A 20,611-nucleotide genomic window follows, 5' to 3' on the forward strand; every position below is an offset into this window, starting at 1 on the left:
CAAGGTCAGGAGGAGTTTATTTCCAAACCCTTGCTCTTTACAGTTCTGTCGTACAACCTGAAATAACACCACCACATATTAGCAGGTCCTGAATTTCTTTTGAAATGCAATGACCTGACTCTGCTTCTCAGGAGCTTAATATATTGTTTTCACTTGCATCTTCTTTATTGTAGCTCTTTTATACCTGTACTTCAATTGCACATGGCATCTTTCCTTTATTGAGGGCTGCAGTTAATCAGCTGGTTCCATAAAGCACCACATAAATTCTGTTTTATGAATTCTTTGTCACAAAAATGTAGCCAAATGCCTCGTGTCCCAAGACTCAGCAGTAACACATCACCTTTGCACAGCCTTGCAAAACCATATGGAAATTACAGCAGCCCATGAACAGAAACTCCTCAATCACCTTTACTGTGTTAGGGATGGTCAGGAAAAAATAGAAACCAGTGATGTTTAACAGACTCTTAAAAAAGAATGAGGAAAAGAGAGAGAGAAAATCAGCCTGGGTACGAGCGGATAGACATTTGCAAGGCTGCCTTTGCAACGCAAGAACCTTGGCAGTGTGAAATGCTGCCATGAGCTCTCATTTTCCAAAATCCCTTAAAGTAGCAGATGTCTTTCCCCTTTCCTCAAATTCCTCATTCATTTCACACCCTAAACTATATGACTAGAAGAAAAAAAAAAATCTAAAAAATTATGTGCAAAAATACTTTTTTTTCCACTTAATGCCTACTGTAAGAATTCTCTTAAAGCTGTATTTATAGCATCATTTAAATACATACACCAGGCTTCTTTCTCCCTTTAGTTTCTCCAAAGTACATGCAGCACATTTTTTCAGTAGTGCTGTTGAGTTAACTTTTAGGAGACAGGACTTTTTACTTGTTTTTTGTACCCAGCACAGAGAAGTCTGTGACAGGAATGGCTCAGCTCTAGACTAAAACAGTGAAAACTTGGCTCAGTCTCCTATTTCATCTTGGAAAATTCTTTCTGATAGAGCACTGCTGATCTGAGTATACAAAAAAGTCCCCAGACAAAGTCTTACCAATGCCCTGTAAAGTATTGCAATATTTCTGGAGATGACTCTCCTGACATCCCTGAGGTTTAAATAAGTCTTTTTCACAGCTCAGAGCTGCTCAAAGTTATTCCTCGACCAACCAGCACACCGAGGCCTTTCCTCCTCTAGACAATTCCAACTAGAGAGCACTCAGACAAACCAGATGTTCATATTATTAGAACCCAAGTGTGTAATTATGTACTTTGTGCTAATGAACTTCTTCTCATTCTTATTGCTCCAGCTCTCAAGGACATCCAACTGAAAATACAAAAAGGAACTTTTTTAAAATAAAATTGAAATACTGTCCAGTATTTTTTGCAAACAACTCAACTTCTTGACACAATGTAAACTGAACAGATAACAATTCCTTCCACTTGCTTGTTTATTGAAAAATCTATTTTAATCATTTATTGCCTTCAGGGTAACAGCATTCTCAAATGCGCTTACTCTATACACTATATAGCATACTCCTCATACAACTAAAAAACCAAATCAAAACACTTAAAAGTTATATTTGCTGGTAAAAACAACCCGAGTTTTACAAGTTCTGATCTGTAGATACTTTTTTTTGTTCAGAACTTTTTACATGCTCATAGGATTTTACTAAATTCAGGAAAGTGATTAATATATAAGCTTCATGTAACAATCTCAAATGTACAGTATCAAGATTTTATGGAAGATTTTTTTATTTATAATGTCCAGAATGCTAGTGTCAATATTTAAAACGAAAGGGAAGCATGATATATAGCTCATAACACTGGTTAGTTTTGTGCCTTGGGCAATTTCCCTCAAACTAAGTCTCCACTGCCCAGCACTAATCTAATTTAGAGATAAGGTGCTTCATATATGAGATGCTTCTTCCAGTGCCTCTGCAGCCCATCAGGCTCAGAGAAAGGACTGCAAATGAGGGAAGGCTTTTTTTTTGCACAGGCCAATCTCACCGCAGTTTGAAACTGCAGGATCTCCCCTTTTCTGGATGGGATCAGCTAGAAACAAACACTGGGTTCTGTGCATGGAAAAACTCAAGGTCTGCAAACCGTCCCTGCAACTTCAGTATTTTTCATAAGCTCTCATCAGAAATGGGCTATACTGGTACCTCGGCACTGGGACTTGTGGATACAAAGTTGTTTCTGGTGTTTTCCTGGGTTTCATTTCAACCAAACACAGGCAGGAGCTAATTAATCCCTCTGTGAGAATAACAAAACAGAATGAGGCACCTTTTTTTATATAACTATTGCTTTAGCTACACCTGAATATTATTGTATAACATTAGCAGAGGATGCAACACACTTGAGAAATACGTGGGCATTGCTTTTTCACAGCAAGTTATTACAGAGATAAACAACCATGTACCGTGTTTGGAAAATCAAGATAAAGACAGAGATATGTATATTTTGTTGGCACTTTACATTCCCAAATGAAGTCCAGTTTTGGTGGTCTCAACCAAGATGCCCAGGATTTTTCAAAAGATGGTATCCCTTTCTTGCTTTTTCTTTTGCATCTTAGACTCCTCATGAACATTTGCAATCTTTTCAAGAACTGAGAGCTTAAACCTGAATTTCAGTTGTGAATGATCAATGAGGCTTCTGTAACAGGCAACTTGCTGTTTGAAAGGACAGTGACATGATTTTATTTTACCCAGTTTTCATTTTTCCTGCTGACAGGGATTGTCTGATAAGCAAGTACTTGCTGCTACAGACCCTACTTAAAATTTGGACAATTTTTGCCTGTTGTCTGTGCCCAATAACACCTGAGCCCCAATTATCTTTGTAAACAAACAAGAAAATAGGTCACAATGATAGTAAAATCACCTTCAGACAAGCAATATGGAGCCAAGACTATAAATTATGCAATCCAAATACATAATGGTATCATTGTATAAAGTATATTCTCATAAAGGAAAATGTTTCCCTATAAACAAAGTCTTCTAAACTATTAATGAAATTGGAATACAATATTATAGAAATGTAGTTAAGACTAAGTTTGAAAATCATCACAGAGTAAACAGATAGCTTAGACATAAGCTTAGCCACTCTGTATGTTATTATTAATTGGAATTATTAGAAAAGCTTGTCTGAATGCTTGCAAGGTCTAAGGATTTATAATTCAGCTCCAAATTTGAGATTTGCCTGTTGAAGCTAATCCCAAGGACTGCTCCAGAGAGGCTGCATCAGGACACCTGCAGGGAAGGTTAAACTGCAATTCTGAGTGACCAACCCAGTCTTCAGAGTTTGACCCTGTATCTGAAAAAATAAATGTTAAAACATGGATATTTTAATATTTGAGGCATAGAGATCTATGGTGGTTGCCTAGAAGCTTCTCCAATATTTTTTTTTGTGTTGCAGGATATTTTAGTATTTTCGTGTGGATGCTGGACTTCTGTTTGACAGAGATGGACTTGAGCCAAATCATTCAGATTTTAGTAATTTAGTAAAGATTCTCATTCTAGCCCACATCTAACACAGCTGCTGTAGAGAAAACAGATAACATTATTTTTTTGATTTACATGCAGTCCATTAAACTGAATTACAAAAAAAAAGCAATTCTTCAGAGGAAAATTAATGTAGAAAGGTCCCTGTTGGGTCAATGGAAGCTATAAAATATGGAAGGATATATATTTGGAATGAGGTGGTGATATCACAAATGCCATCTCCCTTTTCCTGCACTAATAAGGAATTAGAAATTGAAGAAACCAAGAACTAATTTGCCACAATGCTGCATAAAAAGTTACAACCTGTCTGGAATGATCAATTAATCTCTAGGCTATACTCATTTATACCTCTACAGACTCAGAATAACTTAACCAAAAGCAACCAGCTCAACATTGTTGATGAAACTATTCCAAATTTATACTGGAGTAACTAAAGATGGAATTTAGTCCTTAAGATACCAAAGAAAAAAAAACCCAAACAACCAAGAAAACAGAAAAAGATGTATTAGAAACATCAACAGTCTTATTTTCTCCTGCATTTTACTAAAAAGGTTTTTTGTTTTTTTTTTCCATCTCACACTGGGATGTTTTAGCTTAACATTGATGCCTTAGGATTTAGCTTTTGCATTTTTCAGACCCTGTATTGCTTTAGTGTGTAACTCTAAAGCTTCATAGCCTGACAGCTACTATTCTCCCATTTCATTCAGACAAAACAATTTCTCTCTAGGCCTGGGACTCCAGGATACCTCACTGTCTCAGGCCCTGAAAAGTATAAACAGAAGTGAATTGGGGGGAAGCAAACTGGGGGTATAGGAGTTCATTACCTGAAGCTGCAATTGGAGGGTTAATCCCTGATATGCAAATAGACTAAACTTATATCTGAAATACTCATGACCATTGTCCATCCTGGGTGCAGCCTCTGGAAGGCTTTTGACTGCCCAAGGTGCACCTATTGAAGGCCTTTATTAAATACCCATTTTATTCTCTTAATCTTGTGTAGCCTCTTTTTTAGGTAGCCACTCTAAGGCATCAACACCACAGTGCTATAATTTATTTCATTGTCATTTTTATAGAGATTTTACAAACTTTTTCTTTGAGCAAATGTTAGCAAAATATTCCAAAAAATGCATAAATCAATATCCATGATAAAAATCTATATGGAACCAGTCTTATTTATTTGATTTCATTTATGATGAGAGAAATTTTAGTGCTCTAATTATCAGTATCAGCACACAAACACCTGCTGTTACTAGATGGTGTTTCTATTAACAGAGTGTGCCACTTCAATAGTTTTCTGTTGGCAATCCAAAATCAAATTACTTCTTGTCTGAAAATTATTGTTACTTGCTGACACAAAGTGTTTACTATGTCTGTCATTTTCTAACCTTTTACTTATGCCAAAAAAAGAAATCAATAGCCATTTTACCTTTTTTTTTTTTTTAATACAGTATTAAAAATATTGTAGAAACCAACAACCATTGAGCTGTCTCAGTGTGTTCTTACTGTTTTTGTGGGTTTTTGCATCCCAGTATCCTTTGGAATTCTCTGCAGGATCAGTGATCCAAGTGATGCCTACACTGCCCTTGGGACCTGTGGCCCATTTAGATTTGGGTTGTGTATTGAATTTAATGTGGAACTGAGCAATCCATAGCTACAGGTTACATGAATGAGACCCACCAAATCAATTCTGTCAATATTATTTCTATTTCAGACCACTCCTGGGAAGGGGTGAAACCTGTATTTACTGCTAAGCCTGGGCAAATGTACAACTAAAAATGCTTGAGAAAACGTAAGGACTTGGCTACAGAGAGCTGCCAGGAAATTAACACAGCCTTAAAAGTTCTCTTTCAAAAGATTTCAAAAGGATTGAAAAGAATATCCTACTGTTTTTAATATAATTACACCACAACACAGTTATTTTAATGCAGTTCTTGTCTCCCGCTGCTGTCTGGGATTAGTCCTTATTTAGCAATGATGAGGAATTATGTCTCGTGTCCTGGTTCAACCTTGAAAATTATGTCAGGAATTTTGGCTCAACGTTATTCTTTTGCCATGTAAGCTTGCTAAAGAGATGCATTTACCGAAAGGACAAATCCTGCTGACAGGGATGTTGCTACTACAGTCAGCATCCTCTCAGCAAGCACCTGAAAGCAGCAAAGAGAGCAACATGCTCCGAGTGCTGCCTGCTCCTCCTTTCTGTCCATGCTGCCTCTAAAGCAGATGTTGTCTGCTATATTTTGGAGCCTGCTGTAATTTGATCAAATCCATAGAAGATCATGCTGAAAAAGTGAGTTAGTCAATGGATTGTATCGCCCCTAACTTGTTATCTGTCTGGGGCCTGCTGCAATCAATGCTTCTTCACTGAGTTCCAAAACCTAGAGCCAGATCAAACCACAACATTTCTACAGGGGACAATTCTGTCTCCTTTTCAAGTTCATCTCAAAGCAGGCTACACATAGGCACCTGAGTGCTTTCTGTGCATAACTGTTGAATGCATAAAAAATATTTTAATTCATACTCCTTGGTAAAAAAAGCATTGAGGTATCACAGAGCCAAAGCTAAATTTACTCTCAGGCCTAACCAAGTTTTTTGGGCTGACTTTCCTTTAAAACACAGTTATGATGGAAAATACAGCAACCTGAAAATTTGCATTTCATTTCCATTGTATAATGGACTTTGTACTTTTTACATGTAATTCAGAACCTCAGTATGGGTATACTGAATAGTGGTGAAAAATCCAAAAGTATTTTCTCAGGTTGAAAAGTGATTTTAGATACGATGTTTGAAGTCTCTCTATATTCTTCCTTTGCAAAGCTTTGAGCTCTTAAATCATACCATTATGGTTGTTTGCACCCACATGCTAAAATATGGTGCTCATATACTGGTGCAAGAGAAATTTAGATTTGTTTATTCAATGATAAAGTTTACAATTCACATTATGTGGTGTCCAACTATACAATCATTCAGTTGTATTTGGGAACAGGAAAAACACATGAATATGATAACTGGCCTTTCCCCCATCAGCTCTTGCTTTTGTCCTGTGCACAAAAGAAGATTCATGTCAGGTCAAGAAGCAGAACAAAACACCCTCCAGCCACAATTGCTTTGCTCTTTCTTCTGACACTGGCAAGAGCTTGATTTTGCTGGCTCAGTCTTGTAGTATTGGCTTTTGATTCCAAGAGAAATGGGTGACACCAACAGCCATGCATGGGGAGCAGAGGTATCTGCCTGCTTCCTGACTTTCTTTAATCAAATATTAATTGGGTGCAGTCTTATTTCACTACTCACAAACAGTATCTTTCAGAAGTGAAAAAAGTGAATCTTTCATGCTTTAGGGATGCTTTTCCATGCTTTTGGAATGAAAACTGATCTGCTTGTGTGAAATCTTGCAAGCAAGAAAAATTGTATTGGTAATAGTAATTATTATTTACAGAAACTACATAACTCAGATTTACTTGGGTAAGTTCATTACATCATGTAACAAATTAAAAAACTGAATTGCAGTATTCACACAGAAAATTTTGGAGCAAAAAATATCAGATCCTGCATAGTTTAGAGCTAACAAAACTACTATTCACTGATGAAGTCCAGAGGAAAAAACCCACCTAGTTTTCATGAGATATACTACAGCTTGGAAACCCTGGTTAACTTTAATTTTGGAATGTTTTTGTTTTATCATTCCTAGAGTTTGAGAGTCAAGTAAGTAACTTAGAAATCTAACTGGAAATTCAGCGTCAGAAAGAGCCTTTTTTCAAAACTAAAGCCATAAAAGGAAATATTTCCTGATGAATCTACACCAATTTCAAATCAACCATGATCATGACTCATACTTCATCTCCATAAACTTTAAAATTATATACTCTGCAATTATGAAAACCTGTGAACAGCAATTTGAAGCTGAAGTATTTGCTGAAAGTGGATTTCAAGATTTTAAATTATTTTAGTTGTCAGTGATTCAGACACAAGAAGTAATAGAACTCATTTGGGAAACAAGACTGATTTCTTTCAATGAACTTCATGCACTGAGTGCTCTTTCTATATAGGAGAGGAACATTAGACTTTCTCATCCATCACACCCAATAGAGCTGGTGGTTAAATGCTACAATTCATACCCTAAACAATGCAGATTCTTGATCAAACTTGCCAAGACCTATTCCTGCAACTTAAAAATATTCCCTTGATTCTCAGAAATTTAAACAACACTTGGCATATTTGAATATATTTCTTTCTGCCTATTGACCTTATATTCCCCTTATCAAGATAACAGAATTTCCTTAGAAGTTGCCTTGGGCATTTCTGCAAGGTCAAAAGCACATAATGCACAGACAGGGATGAACCTACTTTGAATTACTGCATCCATTCATGCTCCAGTGGTTCTGCAACCCTGATGGCAACAAATGAAGTCTGGTGTGTTGGGAGTACAGCACTCGGAAAGCACAGAAAAAGTATGGTCAGACAGAGCCTTGACAGGCTGTTAAACATTTACCACCACTAACACAGACCACAGTCACAGAGCAATGGGGGAAGTTGACAGAACTACATTATTGCAACCACAAATTCACACCTGCCAAGAGACACCCTAGTCATTGCACTGTGTTGGTGTTCTGATAGAATGAACAGCACGGGATGAATTCAAGGGATGAATTTGCCAGGAGGTTCTGAAGAACTGAAACCGTTTTGTTTCTTATCTGAAGTTATTTATGGTGGGTTTTTTGGAAGCTTCATTCAGTCTAAAAATAATTTCTTGATTGATGCTTGATGAGGACTCTACTTGCTATTGCAAAGTAGTACTAAGAACCAGCAGCAGACAAGGTTCTGTGCCTTAAATAATTTCTGTCACTTAGAGACAGTTTCTAGTCCTTTTCTTTTGTTGAAATTATAGCCTTATTCATTTTATAGTATTAAATCAAAGGTATACACACTCTGGAAGGACAGCTAACCTCAGGGCAGTTTACAGCTCAACCTCTGTCTCTGGGTAGCAGAGTTGAAAATCAGCAGCTATCATGGAAACATATTGTAAAGCTGGAATACTGCTGTGAATAATGAAGCATATCAAGTGTTTGGATAAATCAAAGGAATCTAAATGGGCCTAAAACAGCAAAGAGTAAAAGCGTTAGGGCTTGTCTTCTTTCCAAAATCTTCCATTAGTACCTTCACAGAGACCTGTTTCCTACCTCTCAGATACTGATTCAAAATTCCATTTAGAAAATGAAGAACATGATCCTGCCATCTCCTCAAAGATTTAACTTTATGGTAGAAAGATTTTATTGTTGTTATTTGCCATTAAAGGTAATAATTCTGGCGTAGTTTTCTTTTGCTTGCATTTGTGCTATTTTATTAATGTTTCCATAGTAGCATTTAGCACTGTAAAAAGAATTCAAATTTTTAACCTGATTATTAGTCTTCATTTTCATCCTCAAAGCTGGTATGTTTTCGAAGAAGCTCAGGGAGGAGGAAGGAATAAGACTCAGACACTGCAGTCCATCGCTGCCTCTGAGCACATACACTTAGATTGCTTTTCTTTGATGCTGCTGCCAATTTTATTCACAAGCGTATAAAAAAAAGGTCATGACATTTAGAATTACAGTACTTTGGAAATTAAATGTTCCTTTAAATTTTTAATTTCTGTAAGTAATTTATCATGGAATAATATTTGAATATGATTGAACGAATACGTGAAGATTAATGCAAACTGTCTTCAAACTGGAAGTTCACAATCACATATGTTTAACCTTGCTGTGTAATAGGTATAGAAACGTTGATATGTGAGCTCCAAGAGCTGCATTTCCATATTGCTGGAAGCACTTGCACTGTTACTCTCCTTAGTATTTTTCCACTGGCTTATCTGTATAAGGCATGAGGTTTAGCTCTCTGTCATTTTCTACTTAACATTACACTTCACAAACCTGGCAACTAAATAAGGAGCAAAAATGAATCCCAGTGATCTGCAAAGTTTTTTCATGTGAATTTTTATGTGAGACTTCAAACTACTGATTTTTAGGCTAATTCAGCAATATGAATAATATTATTGTAGTATATGAGGAAATAAAATAATTTTGTGTGACCATTAGAGAAAGCAGTAAGATACCACACAACCAACATTCTAGTCAGAAGCTCCCAACTCAGAGATGTGGGCACCTGACGAAGAGGAGGTCACTGACGTGCTCTCATGGCCAGGTTTTGGGAGTCTCTTGTCAAGGAAGGGACTTTCCCATCTCACTGTCCTGGTTTAGGGCACACAGTTTAACATCACAGTCACCCCAGGACGCACACACAGGTTCATCAGATGGTTTAGGTTGGACCTTTCAGATCATTGAATCCAGCTGTGAACTCAGCACTGCTGTATCACCTTAGCCATTGGTCAGGGCTTGTTTCTCCAAAGCCAGCTGACACTCTTTGCTCAGCAGAAAAAGGAATCTTACAAAAGGCAACAGCAGACTCTGGAAATTTTTTTGTGGTCAGCAACTACAATTCATAATTTCCTCATACACTAAAGAAAGCTGACTGGGCCCCAGGCTGCAAAGGGCAGACACACACAATTCCAAATCCCTGCTCAGATGCTGCTAAAATTGTACCTGCATAACATTTATGCCAGTGTGTATAATTTATTCGTGTTTTCTAGTGGAAACTCCTGGGAGCACTTTGTTAGAAGACTTACAAACTCTGAAATATTCAGTTTGAGACTCCATTGCACTCAGTGGGTCAACTGAAGAGACAGTGTCTGAAGAAAGGAAATTGAGGAAGATAAAGGAAATCTTTAACTGAAATGTTACTGGCACAAAGATCCAGAAGAAAAGCAAGTTATAAAGCACCTTTGCTACTGATTATTTGATTTGCAATTCTAAACCCTTTTGTGGACATTTCAGTACTTAATATTAGTAATCAATAACAATAACAATAATAATATCCATGTCACCAGGGCAATGGCAGGAGCATTGCTAGTTCAAGTCTGGCCTCTTGAAAAAGCCTTCAGGAAAGTTGCTCTGCAGATCACCCAATTCATTAAATTAATGCTTTGTTGGCTGGAGTTAAAGTTTGAGTTGGGCAAAACAAAAGCCTGGGTTTCAGAATACATATACCCTGTCAAATTGCATTTATCAAGATAAGGGTTATTAGAATCTTTTTTCTCTTGTGTGAATGAAATTGTAAGCTTGAAATGTCACTGAAGATTTATTAATCTGATACTCTTTCTGATAAGGACAGAGAAATAGAAAGGGCAGAGAAAAAGAAATATTTCTTGTAGCCTGATAAGGACTACAAGAAATAGAAAATATGAATAAGGCAATTTATCAGTGGGCATTCTGTAACCAAAAGATTCAAGTGACACAAAGTGATAGTACAGTTATATATCTATTTCAGAACACTGCCATTTACAACACTTGGTCAAAGTTTGAGAGCTGTGCAGAAAAATGTCTACAATTTTCAAAGAAGGATATTTAATTAAACCTGAATTTTCAAACTGTAGGATGGTCTAACACTTGATCTAGAAAGTAGATGGAGGCCTAATATGAAAACTGGTGCTGTGCTAGAGTATACAATGTGTGCAGGGAGAACCACCAGCAGGATCACCAGTGTTCTTAGCTGAGGTGACAGTGCCTAAACTAACCAAAATAAATGTTTAAACATTAAATGTTTAAATATTTTTTCCCTGTTTCTGTGCCTGATACCTGTAAAACATGTCCACAGTGGGGAGGAGTAAGAGTGAACAGAGGTTCACAATTATGTTGGGTCGAACAGACCATTGTTAAAGCTTCTTGTTATACTCCATGTGATGCACAAGACATAATTTAATAATAATTTAATAATAATTTAATAATAAACACATTTCATTACTCAACATGACAGAACAAACCCTGACTAACCACCACTGGTTTTGTGAGCTCCCAATACAGGCAGGAGTCCAGCAGCAGTCAGTGAGTTAAACTGTCTGCAGTCCTGAGAGAGGGGAGACAACAGGATTCTAAACCAGGCCTAGATCCAGGCTCATGCTCACTGTGCCAGCTCACCAGAACATCTGCACTGGTACCATGAAACCGCAGCAACAGGAAACCAACTTTTTCCTTCCAAAGGGCTTTCCTCATAGCAGGGAGAAAACTTAGACAGAAGCTGGCTGTGACACCTCCCCTCCTGCTGCTGGACTTCTTTCAGTCAGTCCCTTCCCTTCTGATAGAATTAAGTCCCTTTGGATGAGATCTCTCCGAGACAGGTTGTGCTTGCTTCCTTGGAAAAGATCTGAGTGAATGAGCTCACCAAGCTTTCAGATCTGCAGAGAGAACTCACCAGAGAGCTGGCAGGGAAAAAGGCCATTTGTGCTGAGACTCCAGCCTTCAGTTTGATACAGCATCATTTGCAATGACTTTGTTATTGAAACAGATTTATACATGAATACAGATACAACTGTCCATTCAATATATATTTGACTTCTAATGCTAATATTAATAACAATAGAGATTTAAATGATAATTCAGGTCCCATGTAGTACACGTGCAACTTTAAATGACTTTTTAGTTAACACAGTCTACTGATTTTTTTTTTTAACTCACAAAATAATGAACCATCAAGTAATATATTTTCTTTTGTACTTCTACAGTTCTTCAATATTTCCATTTGAAATACCTTCATTTAAAATTGAGATTCATAAGCCAGAATTTAGTTTTCCTATGAGACTCTCTCAAGTAGGAGTTGGTTTTGCAGCAATTAAGGTGTCTGAAAGCACTACCTGTTTAGAAAATGGTTAGCTGCACCTTATCTCTTTCTCAGAAAGCCTTACATAGAAAATGTGCCAGTTAAGAAAACGGTTCCTTACACTTTTATAAGAACATAGCAGGAGCCAAATTATCTGCCATGATTTCCTTAACAGTTCAACTTACCAGTCTTCTCAATCTTGTGTTTTAAACTTTCAGGTCCTGGCAGGCAAGGGCAGGGCCCTTCACATCGAGCTGTGATGGTTTTGCCAGAAGTACATGCATGGAACTCCATCTTGCACTAGAAGCATCAAAAAAAGGCAAGAATACTAATTAGGACAAGATATAAAATAGCAGCTATGGATTAAATGAGAAATTGTGTTATCAGTAGTAATGGCATTGGATAGATTGCAAAACTTCAGTCTCTACTGCAAATACTTTTATAAGATAACACTGACTATTCCTAGCCTTTGTTGTTTGCATTACCTACATCTTAGTTCTGACTTTCTTCCAAGAGTTTTGTGCCTGTGTAGTTGCCCTCTCTTTAGTGACTACCCCACGGGTACTCCCCCATTCTGTGTCCAGCAGCACCAGGGTCCGGACACTGGACTAAGGCAGTAATAAAATCAAGTGAAAGAAAACAGCACAGGGCTGCAGAAACACAAGTGTTCTCTTTGGCTTGATACCTAATGAACCAAATTCAGCTCCATTTTTTGTCTTCTTCGAGCATTGCTTTTACAAGACCAGAATCCAAGGGCTTTTGATACGCAGGGGAGTGTTGCTGTGGTGCCCAGGCTGGATGTCCTCCCTGCAGGGACTGCCCCCTGCCAAGGAAAATGGGAATGCTGGGCTGCAAAATCCTTTTGATCTGAGTTTCATTGAAGATTAGTTCTATGATTCATTTAAAAGCAGGCCAACATGTTTACCCACTGGGACATGACGTGTTACTGAAGGACACGGTGCCTGAGACCATGGTGTTACCACGGAGGATCCAGTGGGCAGCTGGAGCTCACTGGGCAACAGCCACTGCTGAAACGCACAGCATCATCCTCTGTAATTCCAGTGCAGTGGGAGCCAAGAGAACAGAGCAGGATGTTACAAGATAAACACCTCCGGCTTTGAAAGTACTGCAAATATCTTGGCTTTGCCTGTGTTTGTTTTTGTTAAAAGGGCTCATTGTTACCCAAGGTTCAATCTAGCAGCAGGAGACCATTATGCTATGCCTACATCCCATTCTGTTGTCATTATCCCCCCACCATCCTCAACTTCAATGCATCAGGGTGATTCTATGCTCTCTGTGATGTCCTGCCCTTCTCATTTAGAAAATGCACGGCCACACACAAACATGTGCAAGCTTAGCTTACGTTTTACACCAATTTCTCGCAAGACTGAAGGGAATATGTACTTATTTTTCAACTGTTTACTCCATAAATAACACTCTGCACCGAGCACAAAAACAAGAGAGAGCATATCAGAAGGAGAACAGGAGAAAGGACAACACTGAGTGCAGACCTGAAGGCAATGACTTTCTGCAGCATATTCTGATAGTCAATGTGTTATTGAGAACACAGGCATAAATCTTCCTGCAGCTGGAGCTGATAATTTAATCCCTTACAGAACATCAATTACTTACGTATTTTATTATGCATAATAAATGTAAATTATGTATCTAAGCATTAGCAATTATACTTCAAATACCAGTCTTTAAGATGGCACCAGCCTATTTCAAGCCTATTATTATGTGCAGTTAAGAAAGGAATAACTTTATACTTAGAAACACCAAGTTTTTCCCCAGCTTTCTAGACAATTGATAAAAACTACGACCAAAAAGCTAGACATAAACCAAAAAAATAAACTGCTCAAACTGGTTGTATTATCTGAGGACCAGCAGGAAAGCTTGAAGATCACAATGCTGCAGTCACATGTGAGTAAGTTTACACCCATGATTAACCACATTATATTCCCACCATGCTTGTTTGGGATGTTTGGTGTTGGGGGATGAATATTAAAGAACTCCATAATTTTAAATATTAAATTAGGATAATACAAATTACTTTTCAACACCTAATCACTGTATGTAAGTCTTTATTCTTTCCCTAAAGGAAAACATGGTGATGTCTTACTTTGCATGTGATGGTGTGCTTACTCACTGTTATAACCTACACAAGTAGCTCAACTTTTTGATTTAATGACTTTGCCTAAGCCTCACTAAGTGATATTCAGAGGCAGAGTGGCCACAGAGGATGTCTTAATATGTAAGGATATAGAGTAATAATCATTGTTTGGATTATTCTGCCACTGGATCTACAGCTTTAAGGAGCCTGCTGGCTTTCTCCAGACGATGGACAATAAAATGATACACAGTACTTGGAAAAACTCTGTCTTTCACACCAAAGGGACATTGTACATCTTGCAGACACGAGTCACAAAGCTCCTTGCAGTGATTGTGCACAGGACTCAGTGGGAACAGCCCCACAGTTTTGTGCCAGTCCCTCTCATTTCAGGGGACTCATTTTGCCACTGATATGACTGGGTATGCCTCAACTCTGCTGAGCTGCTTTAGTAGAGATCCCTGGGTTGTGCAAGCTTTGTATTTTTCTGCAGCCTCCCTGGTGTGTGAACTGCATTTGTTTACTCTGAACCCCAAGGCCCACATAAACATCTCTAAACTATTTTACTGCAAATGGAAAAGCAGCTCTGTTATTTGTTGCTAAATGTATACAGAGATCAATAAAGTATATGAGGGGAGAAATGGTTGAACATATTCATGGAAAATTCATAAATTAATTTATTCAACTAAGATGTGGGAAATTACTGCAGAGTGTGTTTTGGTTAAAGTGTTCCCCTGAGAATCCACTACTCGTATAATGATTCCCTCTTTATTGTCAGTGAATCCACAGCAATGTGTTTTGCATAAGCATTCACATTTGAGGAAGAAAGAAAATAGCTACATAAAATTTATTCCTAGCTATTTTATTCTTGTCTGTTAGTTTCCAGCCTCCAGTTCCCACTAGAGGAGAATCTAGATTTTTTTTTTTTTTTAATGATATAATAAAACAGTGTATCTTTGCCTTTATTTTGGCTGCCAAAACCTGGCAGCCAGGTTTTGATCTAACCTGCAAATGAGTTATCCTGTGAAATAAGTTACTGTGATCTTTTCTGCAAGGCTGTATATTTGACTACTGAATGTTTTAATGGACGTCTTGGTACAGCCCAGTGCATTAATGCCATGAAGAGCTTTGCATCCTGACAGAAACAACTCATGGATTTGCTTAAAATGCAGACAGGTGCAGCAGCACATCCAAGCCCTGACAGCACCTTTCAGTAGCAAAACAGTGGGACTGAGATGTAATTGCAGGTGCCCCAGGGGGGCCTGTGACATCCTCTGTGCCCAGGATTGCTCCTGTCCATTGGGCACAAAGAAGACAGACAGAGCACTCACAGTATCCTAGGCAATCTCACAGCCTCCATAACAAACTCCAGGGAAGGGGGTGAGGAGAGAACACTACCCAGGGATCCCTCAGGGGAGGCTCTCTGAGACCCCTGTTTGGTGTTAGGGCATCAAATCATAGAGCATCCTGAACTGGAGGGAACTCACGAGGATCATCAAACACCAGCTCCTGATTGATTCACAAGCCAAAAATCTATAGCTGAAAATTTCTTGTAGTCATGCTAATACAGGAGAAAGTGTTAGGTTCCAAACTTCTGTAGCTTCTTTCATTAATTTAATGTGAATTAAACAGGAGGGTATGTAGGAATTAGCAGACAATATACATGACGAAGATAAACAAGAAGTCTCATTTAAGAAAGAATGAACAATGAAACAGGAGGTTAAATTTTATAGTATACTAATTAAGTGTTAAACTCCTGAGATATTACATCATATTAATGGCAGTGTCTCTAAACCTATTGATGAACAGTGCTCTTGCCTGGAAGACACTACATTTTTAGCACTCTACAGCTTTTTACATTTTCACCAAGAATGATTTCACTGCAGTGTTTGTTTTATGGTACATCTTTTGTTCACTCACAATATGTCTCTTCGAAAATACACATACAAATAACAAAAGCTCATTATTTTCTACCTTATCTTTTACCCAGTAGCTGCCACAGGCAGAAGTTAAAATTTCCTAAAATTATAACATGTATATATTTTTAGTCCAGAGTTTCTTGGTATCAGTAGTGTTTCCTACCTATCTGTCTTAGCAGATAATTAGAATCCATTGGAATTCAGACACCCCTTTGAGAGGGGTTGTTTGTTTACAAGCTTTAGAGCAGTGCTCGCCATTGCTTCCTTAGCTGGGACTCTTATCAGTATTTTCTTTATAAGCCTCTGCTTCCAGTTTTCATCAGATGGAAAAAAAAAATACAGTATTTGGAACACACTCAGATCAAGTGTGGGTTTTTTTAAAAACTTGTCACAACAAAAAAAGCTTCAGTATCTTCTCTACAAATCCGGAAAGAAATGTCAGATGGTGCACTTCCACTGCATCCTGCTGAACACATACATTAAGTTTTAATGGGAATTCTCCAAACTTTTAAGTCTCTGTAAAACCTGAAATAAGGATTGAAAGACAGCAGCCAACCACATGAATTCGTGTTCATTAAAAAAACCAGACACTAATGTGAAGTCTTGAGGCGAGTCTCAAGATTCTGGGCTGTGTGGTCCCTTAGCACTTGCCCTCCCTGCCGTGGGTTCTGCTGCCCTTTTGCTGCTCTGCAAACCAGAGCCCCACAGTCCTGGGTGTTGGGAAGGAGAGGGGCTGCCCTGAGACACAGTGCTTCAGGGTGGGCACTGAAAATATGGGCCAAGCTCTGTCCCCAGGACTGACCACTTGGGCTTTCTGTGGGCACTAGTGGCTGTTCCACGGCCAGACCAACACTGTTAGTACCTAGTGCAGTCATCTCATTTTTCTGGGCAGCCTTCTGCTCACAGAGTAAAGCTCCACACTGCCAGGCCTCCTGCCCTGCTCGTGCACTGCTCCAGGACGGGACTGGCTCTGCTATCGCAATAAAAATAAAAGGGAGGCTGGGGGAAAAAAAATAATTATAATAAAAACCCACAATTTTTTTCCTATTAAAATAGCTACAAGGTGAGCACACAACACTTAATCTTTCCAATAAAAGCTGTACAAAGATATCTTAAAATCCTGGAGCTCTAATTAGGAGCTATGTTCTCCTTATGAGAATACATAGTTGGTGTTGATATTAATGGGACTTATGCATGCATACCACTGGTGGAATAAACTCTAATTAACACAACCAATCTATTGTGTAAATACATATTAAAGCCTTTTTAAAATGTGTGCTAGCTCTGGCTTTGAAGCAGATGTTATAGCTGATGGGCTCAGAAATTCCCCTCTCTGCAAGGAATGACATGAAGGACCTTATTATATCTCAGGTAAACAACAAATATTTGAGCATGTCTCTCACTGCACACTTAGCTGACAAGCTGGTGGTTCATAATCTGCTAGAAAAAGAGAACAGCTTCCAGGTGGAGGGTCAAGAAGGAAGACACCCAGGTTCCAAGCCACTGATATTAAATGGGCTGAACAGATTTATGCAGCCAAATGGAGTAACATCAAAAGGTCTCACAAAGCAAGCTCAAAGCTCCAAGGACCAGAATTTCATCCAGAGTGCATAACTCTGCCCTTTGCAATCCTGCAGCTCTAATGAGGGAAAGCTGCAGGACTTTGCCCTCTGAGTAAAACTACCAGGGAACAGAAGGAAAGCATGAGATCCCAGCAATCTTTAAATATCAGGATAAGTCAAGCAGTCACATGAGCAACTGCACATGCTCCAAGCACATGGCTCAGGTCCTTAAGATTAGATTTGCCAGGTTTAAGATTTTTAAAATGTAACAATTTTTTTTTAATTATTAAAATTTTTAGCTGCTTTTTTTATTAAATACCAGCCATATACAATCAGAAAGTTACATGTTTTTTCACTATTACAGAATAAGTTTAAACTATGAAGCACCATCTTCAGAGCAACAAGAAAGTTCATCTTCCAAGAAGAAACAACTGATTCTTGGGCTTTGGAAAAGAACAAGCTGAGTTGCAACTGGTAATTCAAGATGGCATTAATTACTTATTTTGTGGCTCTGCATTATAATTAGAACTGTACACACCTCTCTAAAAATAGCCTTCAACTTCTCAGGAGGAGAACAGAGGTAGCTCCTTTTTTTCATTAGCTAAAGACAAAGAGTGATTTTAGAAAACACAGAGCTTGATTGCCTTGTAGAGGGTCAGCTCTGCTCCTAAAAGGAGTCCATGACTTAATAAATAAATAATTCATAAGGTAAATATTAAAGATTTCATTAAAGAATGGAAAAAGAACCATTTTCCAAAGTGACTGATGGCTGAAGCGCTAGTAGGATGACTGCTTGTAGGCATGTTGAACCACCTCAGTGTTTGACTGGCAGGGCTGCAAACTAAGCAAATGATGGTGTACTGGCATTGCTGCAAACTGCCCTTGCAGACAGAGCAGCAGAATCAGCTAATTTGGGGACTTCTGAACAGACCATCGGGGCACAAATTCTCTTTTAATACAAAACACATTGCCGCAAGAAACAAGTGGCAATCAGCTCATTGTGAAGCAGGAAATTATAAAAATGCAGTTGATTGCATGAGCTAGATGATACAGCATTCAAGGTTACAACACTGATGTGGAGGTGAAGGACATTCAAGGGACCATTTATTAATGCTATGTGACAGTGAAAATAAATTGTTCCCTATTACATGAACAAGCAAGAAAATAGTTCCAGGAACCAAAGTCTACTGCATCATAAAGAAATTGAACTTGTTTTTACAAGTAATTTTGATGCCAGTTCTGGAAACACCCTAGGTCAAGGGGTGTATGTGGGTGTATCTTAGCTGGTTTATCATCTTGTAAGAAATTTGGGTTCTTACTGGAGAAGTACAGACCAAACAGAGCTGAAACGTGGCACAGAAGAATCAATTCATAAGTTAAAACATTTTTGCAATGCTGATTTCAACTTTTCCTTCCCTGGCTGATTAGACTACGATGAGTTAAATGAGAAATGAAGACAAAGCACTTCTGTGCCTTATATAAAAAAAGACACCCATCCTCCCTTCTCACTGAGATTTAACACAAAGCACCACCCTGTCTTAAATCTGCAAACCACCCTGCTCTCCTCCCATCCTCCTCCTGTTACATACCATGCAAAGGCTACAGCACTTTGATTTTGGTGACCATTTTTGAGTACCAAGGTCATGCTGACACTCTGAGCTGTACCAGCTGGTTCTTGTGCACAAATACAGGAGTTGAGGTGCAAAGGAGATGATGCACATTCACTCAACCCCATATTTATACTCTGTATTCAGTCACAAAAGCTTTTCCTGTTGCTAAATGTCTACTCTGCTGTCTCCCTGCAGGATTTGCATGACAGGTCACTGATGATGAGCATTTCCTAGTTGCACATGGGAGTTTTTGCTTTCCAGTACACTAGTCTGCCTTATCTCAAGACATGGACTTTAAAACTCACTTTCCTACTGCATTCGTTTTCTTTCATTTCTATATTTATATTGTATTGCCTTTGTCTCTTTGAAATTATTCCCTATTCTAACTCCTCATAATCATGAGCTGAGAGTTCATAGCTAATAGCACTATTCAAAGTGGAATGAAGCTACATTTTTTCCCCCTTTAATAGACCAAAGCCATCTTAGATTAAAAGTAAAGAAAATCACAGAAAAACAACAGGAGATTTGGAGTGATCGATGCTGCTTGAAATGTAGTTGCCATGTAATTGAGATGCATTCTCATTCTCATTCTGCAGCCATTTACTGATCACATGAGAACAATGATTTGTCATTTTTACTTGCTTCAAATTACTAAAGGCAATTTAATTTCTCTCATGGAGACGACACATCAGATAACGTGAACATAATCAAGAGGTAACGATCTGTGGCACTGTGCACACACTGATGCTCCTGTTACCAGCTAAACAACCACCTGCATATGGCAGAGGGAAGGCAACACCAGACATTCAGATCCCCAAGCACAGGGTCTCCACCCAGTCAATCACATTATAAACACAGCAATTTAGCTATGCCAGGTGACTACACCAATTTAGATTTCAGATGAGGCAACGCTCCATCTACACAGTCATTCCCATACCCATCTGTCCAAACCTGGACCAAAAGCAGCAGCTGGTGACCACTATAAAGGGTAGGCATGCTCCCTGAAGGCTCTTATGCAATTGGCATGATGGCAATATCTTAGCATCCCAAAAATCTATCAACTCTCCCTATCAAGCAAAGTATTTTAAACCAAGTATTCAGTACTTTGCAGTTATATTTGCAGTTACTTTTGGGATGTCTGATGCCCAACGGGATGTGATTGGGGATGGGACTCCAACCACTTAGGGCTGTATGGACTGAAAAATCAGGAAAAGCCCAGATAAATCCTGATATAATTTAA

General features: G+C 38.4%; 1 protein-coding gene across 1 annotated transcript in view; it reads right to left on the reverse strand.

The window, feature by feature from the left end:
* Positions 1–20,611, reverse strand: part of SPOCK1 (SPARC (osteonectin), cwcv and kazal like domains proteoglycan 1) — a 275,639-nt gene that overhangs the window by 46,588 nt on the left and 208,440 nt on the right. The window contains exon 6 of the mRNA XM_014253272.2: positions 12,356–12,470. Within this exon, the coding sequence (XP_014108747.1) occupies positions 12,356–12,470 (115 nt within the window). The remainder of the gene's footprint in view (positions 1–12,355; positions 12,471–20,611) is intronic.

This window comes from Pseudopodoces humilis, chromosome 17 (genome assembly GCF_049639895.1).
Source record: "Pseudopodoces humilis isolate 2021_Gansu_Grassland_sample_001 chromosome 17, ASM4963989v1, whole genome shotgun sequence".
NCBI lineage: Eukaryota > Metazoa > Chordata > Aves > Passeriformes > Paridae > Pseudopodoces > Pseudopodoces humilis.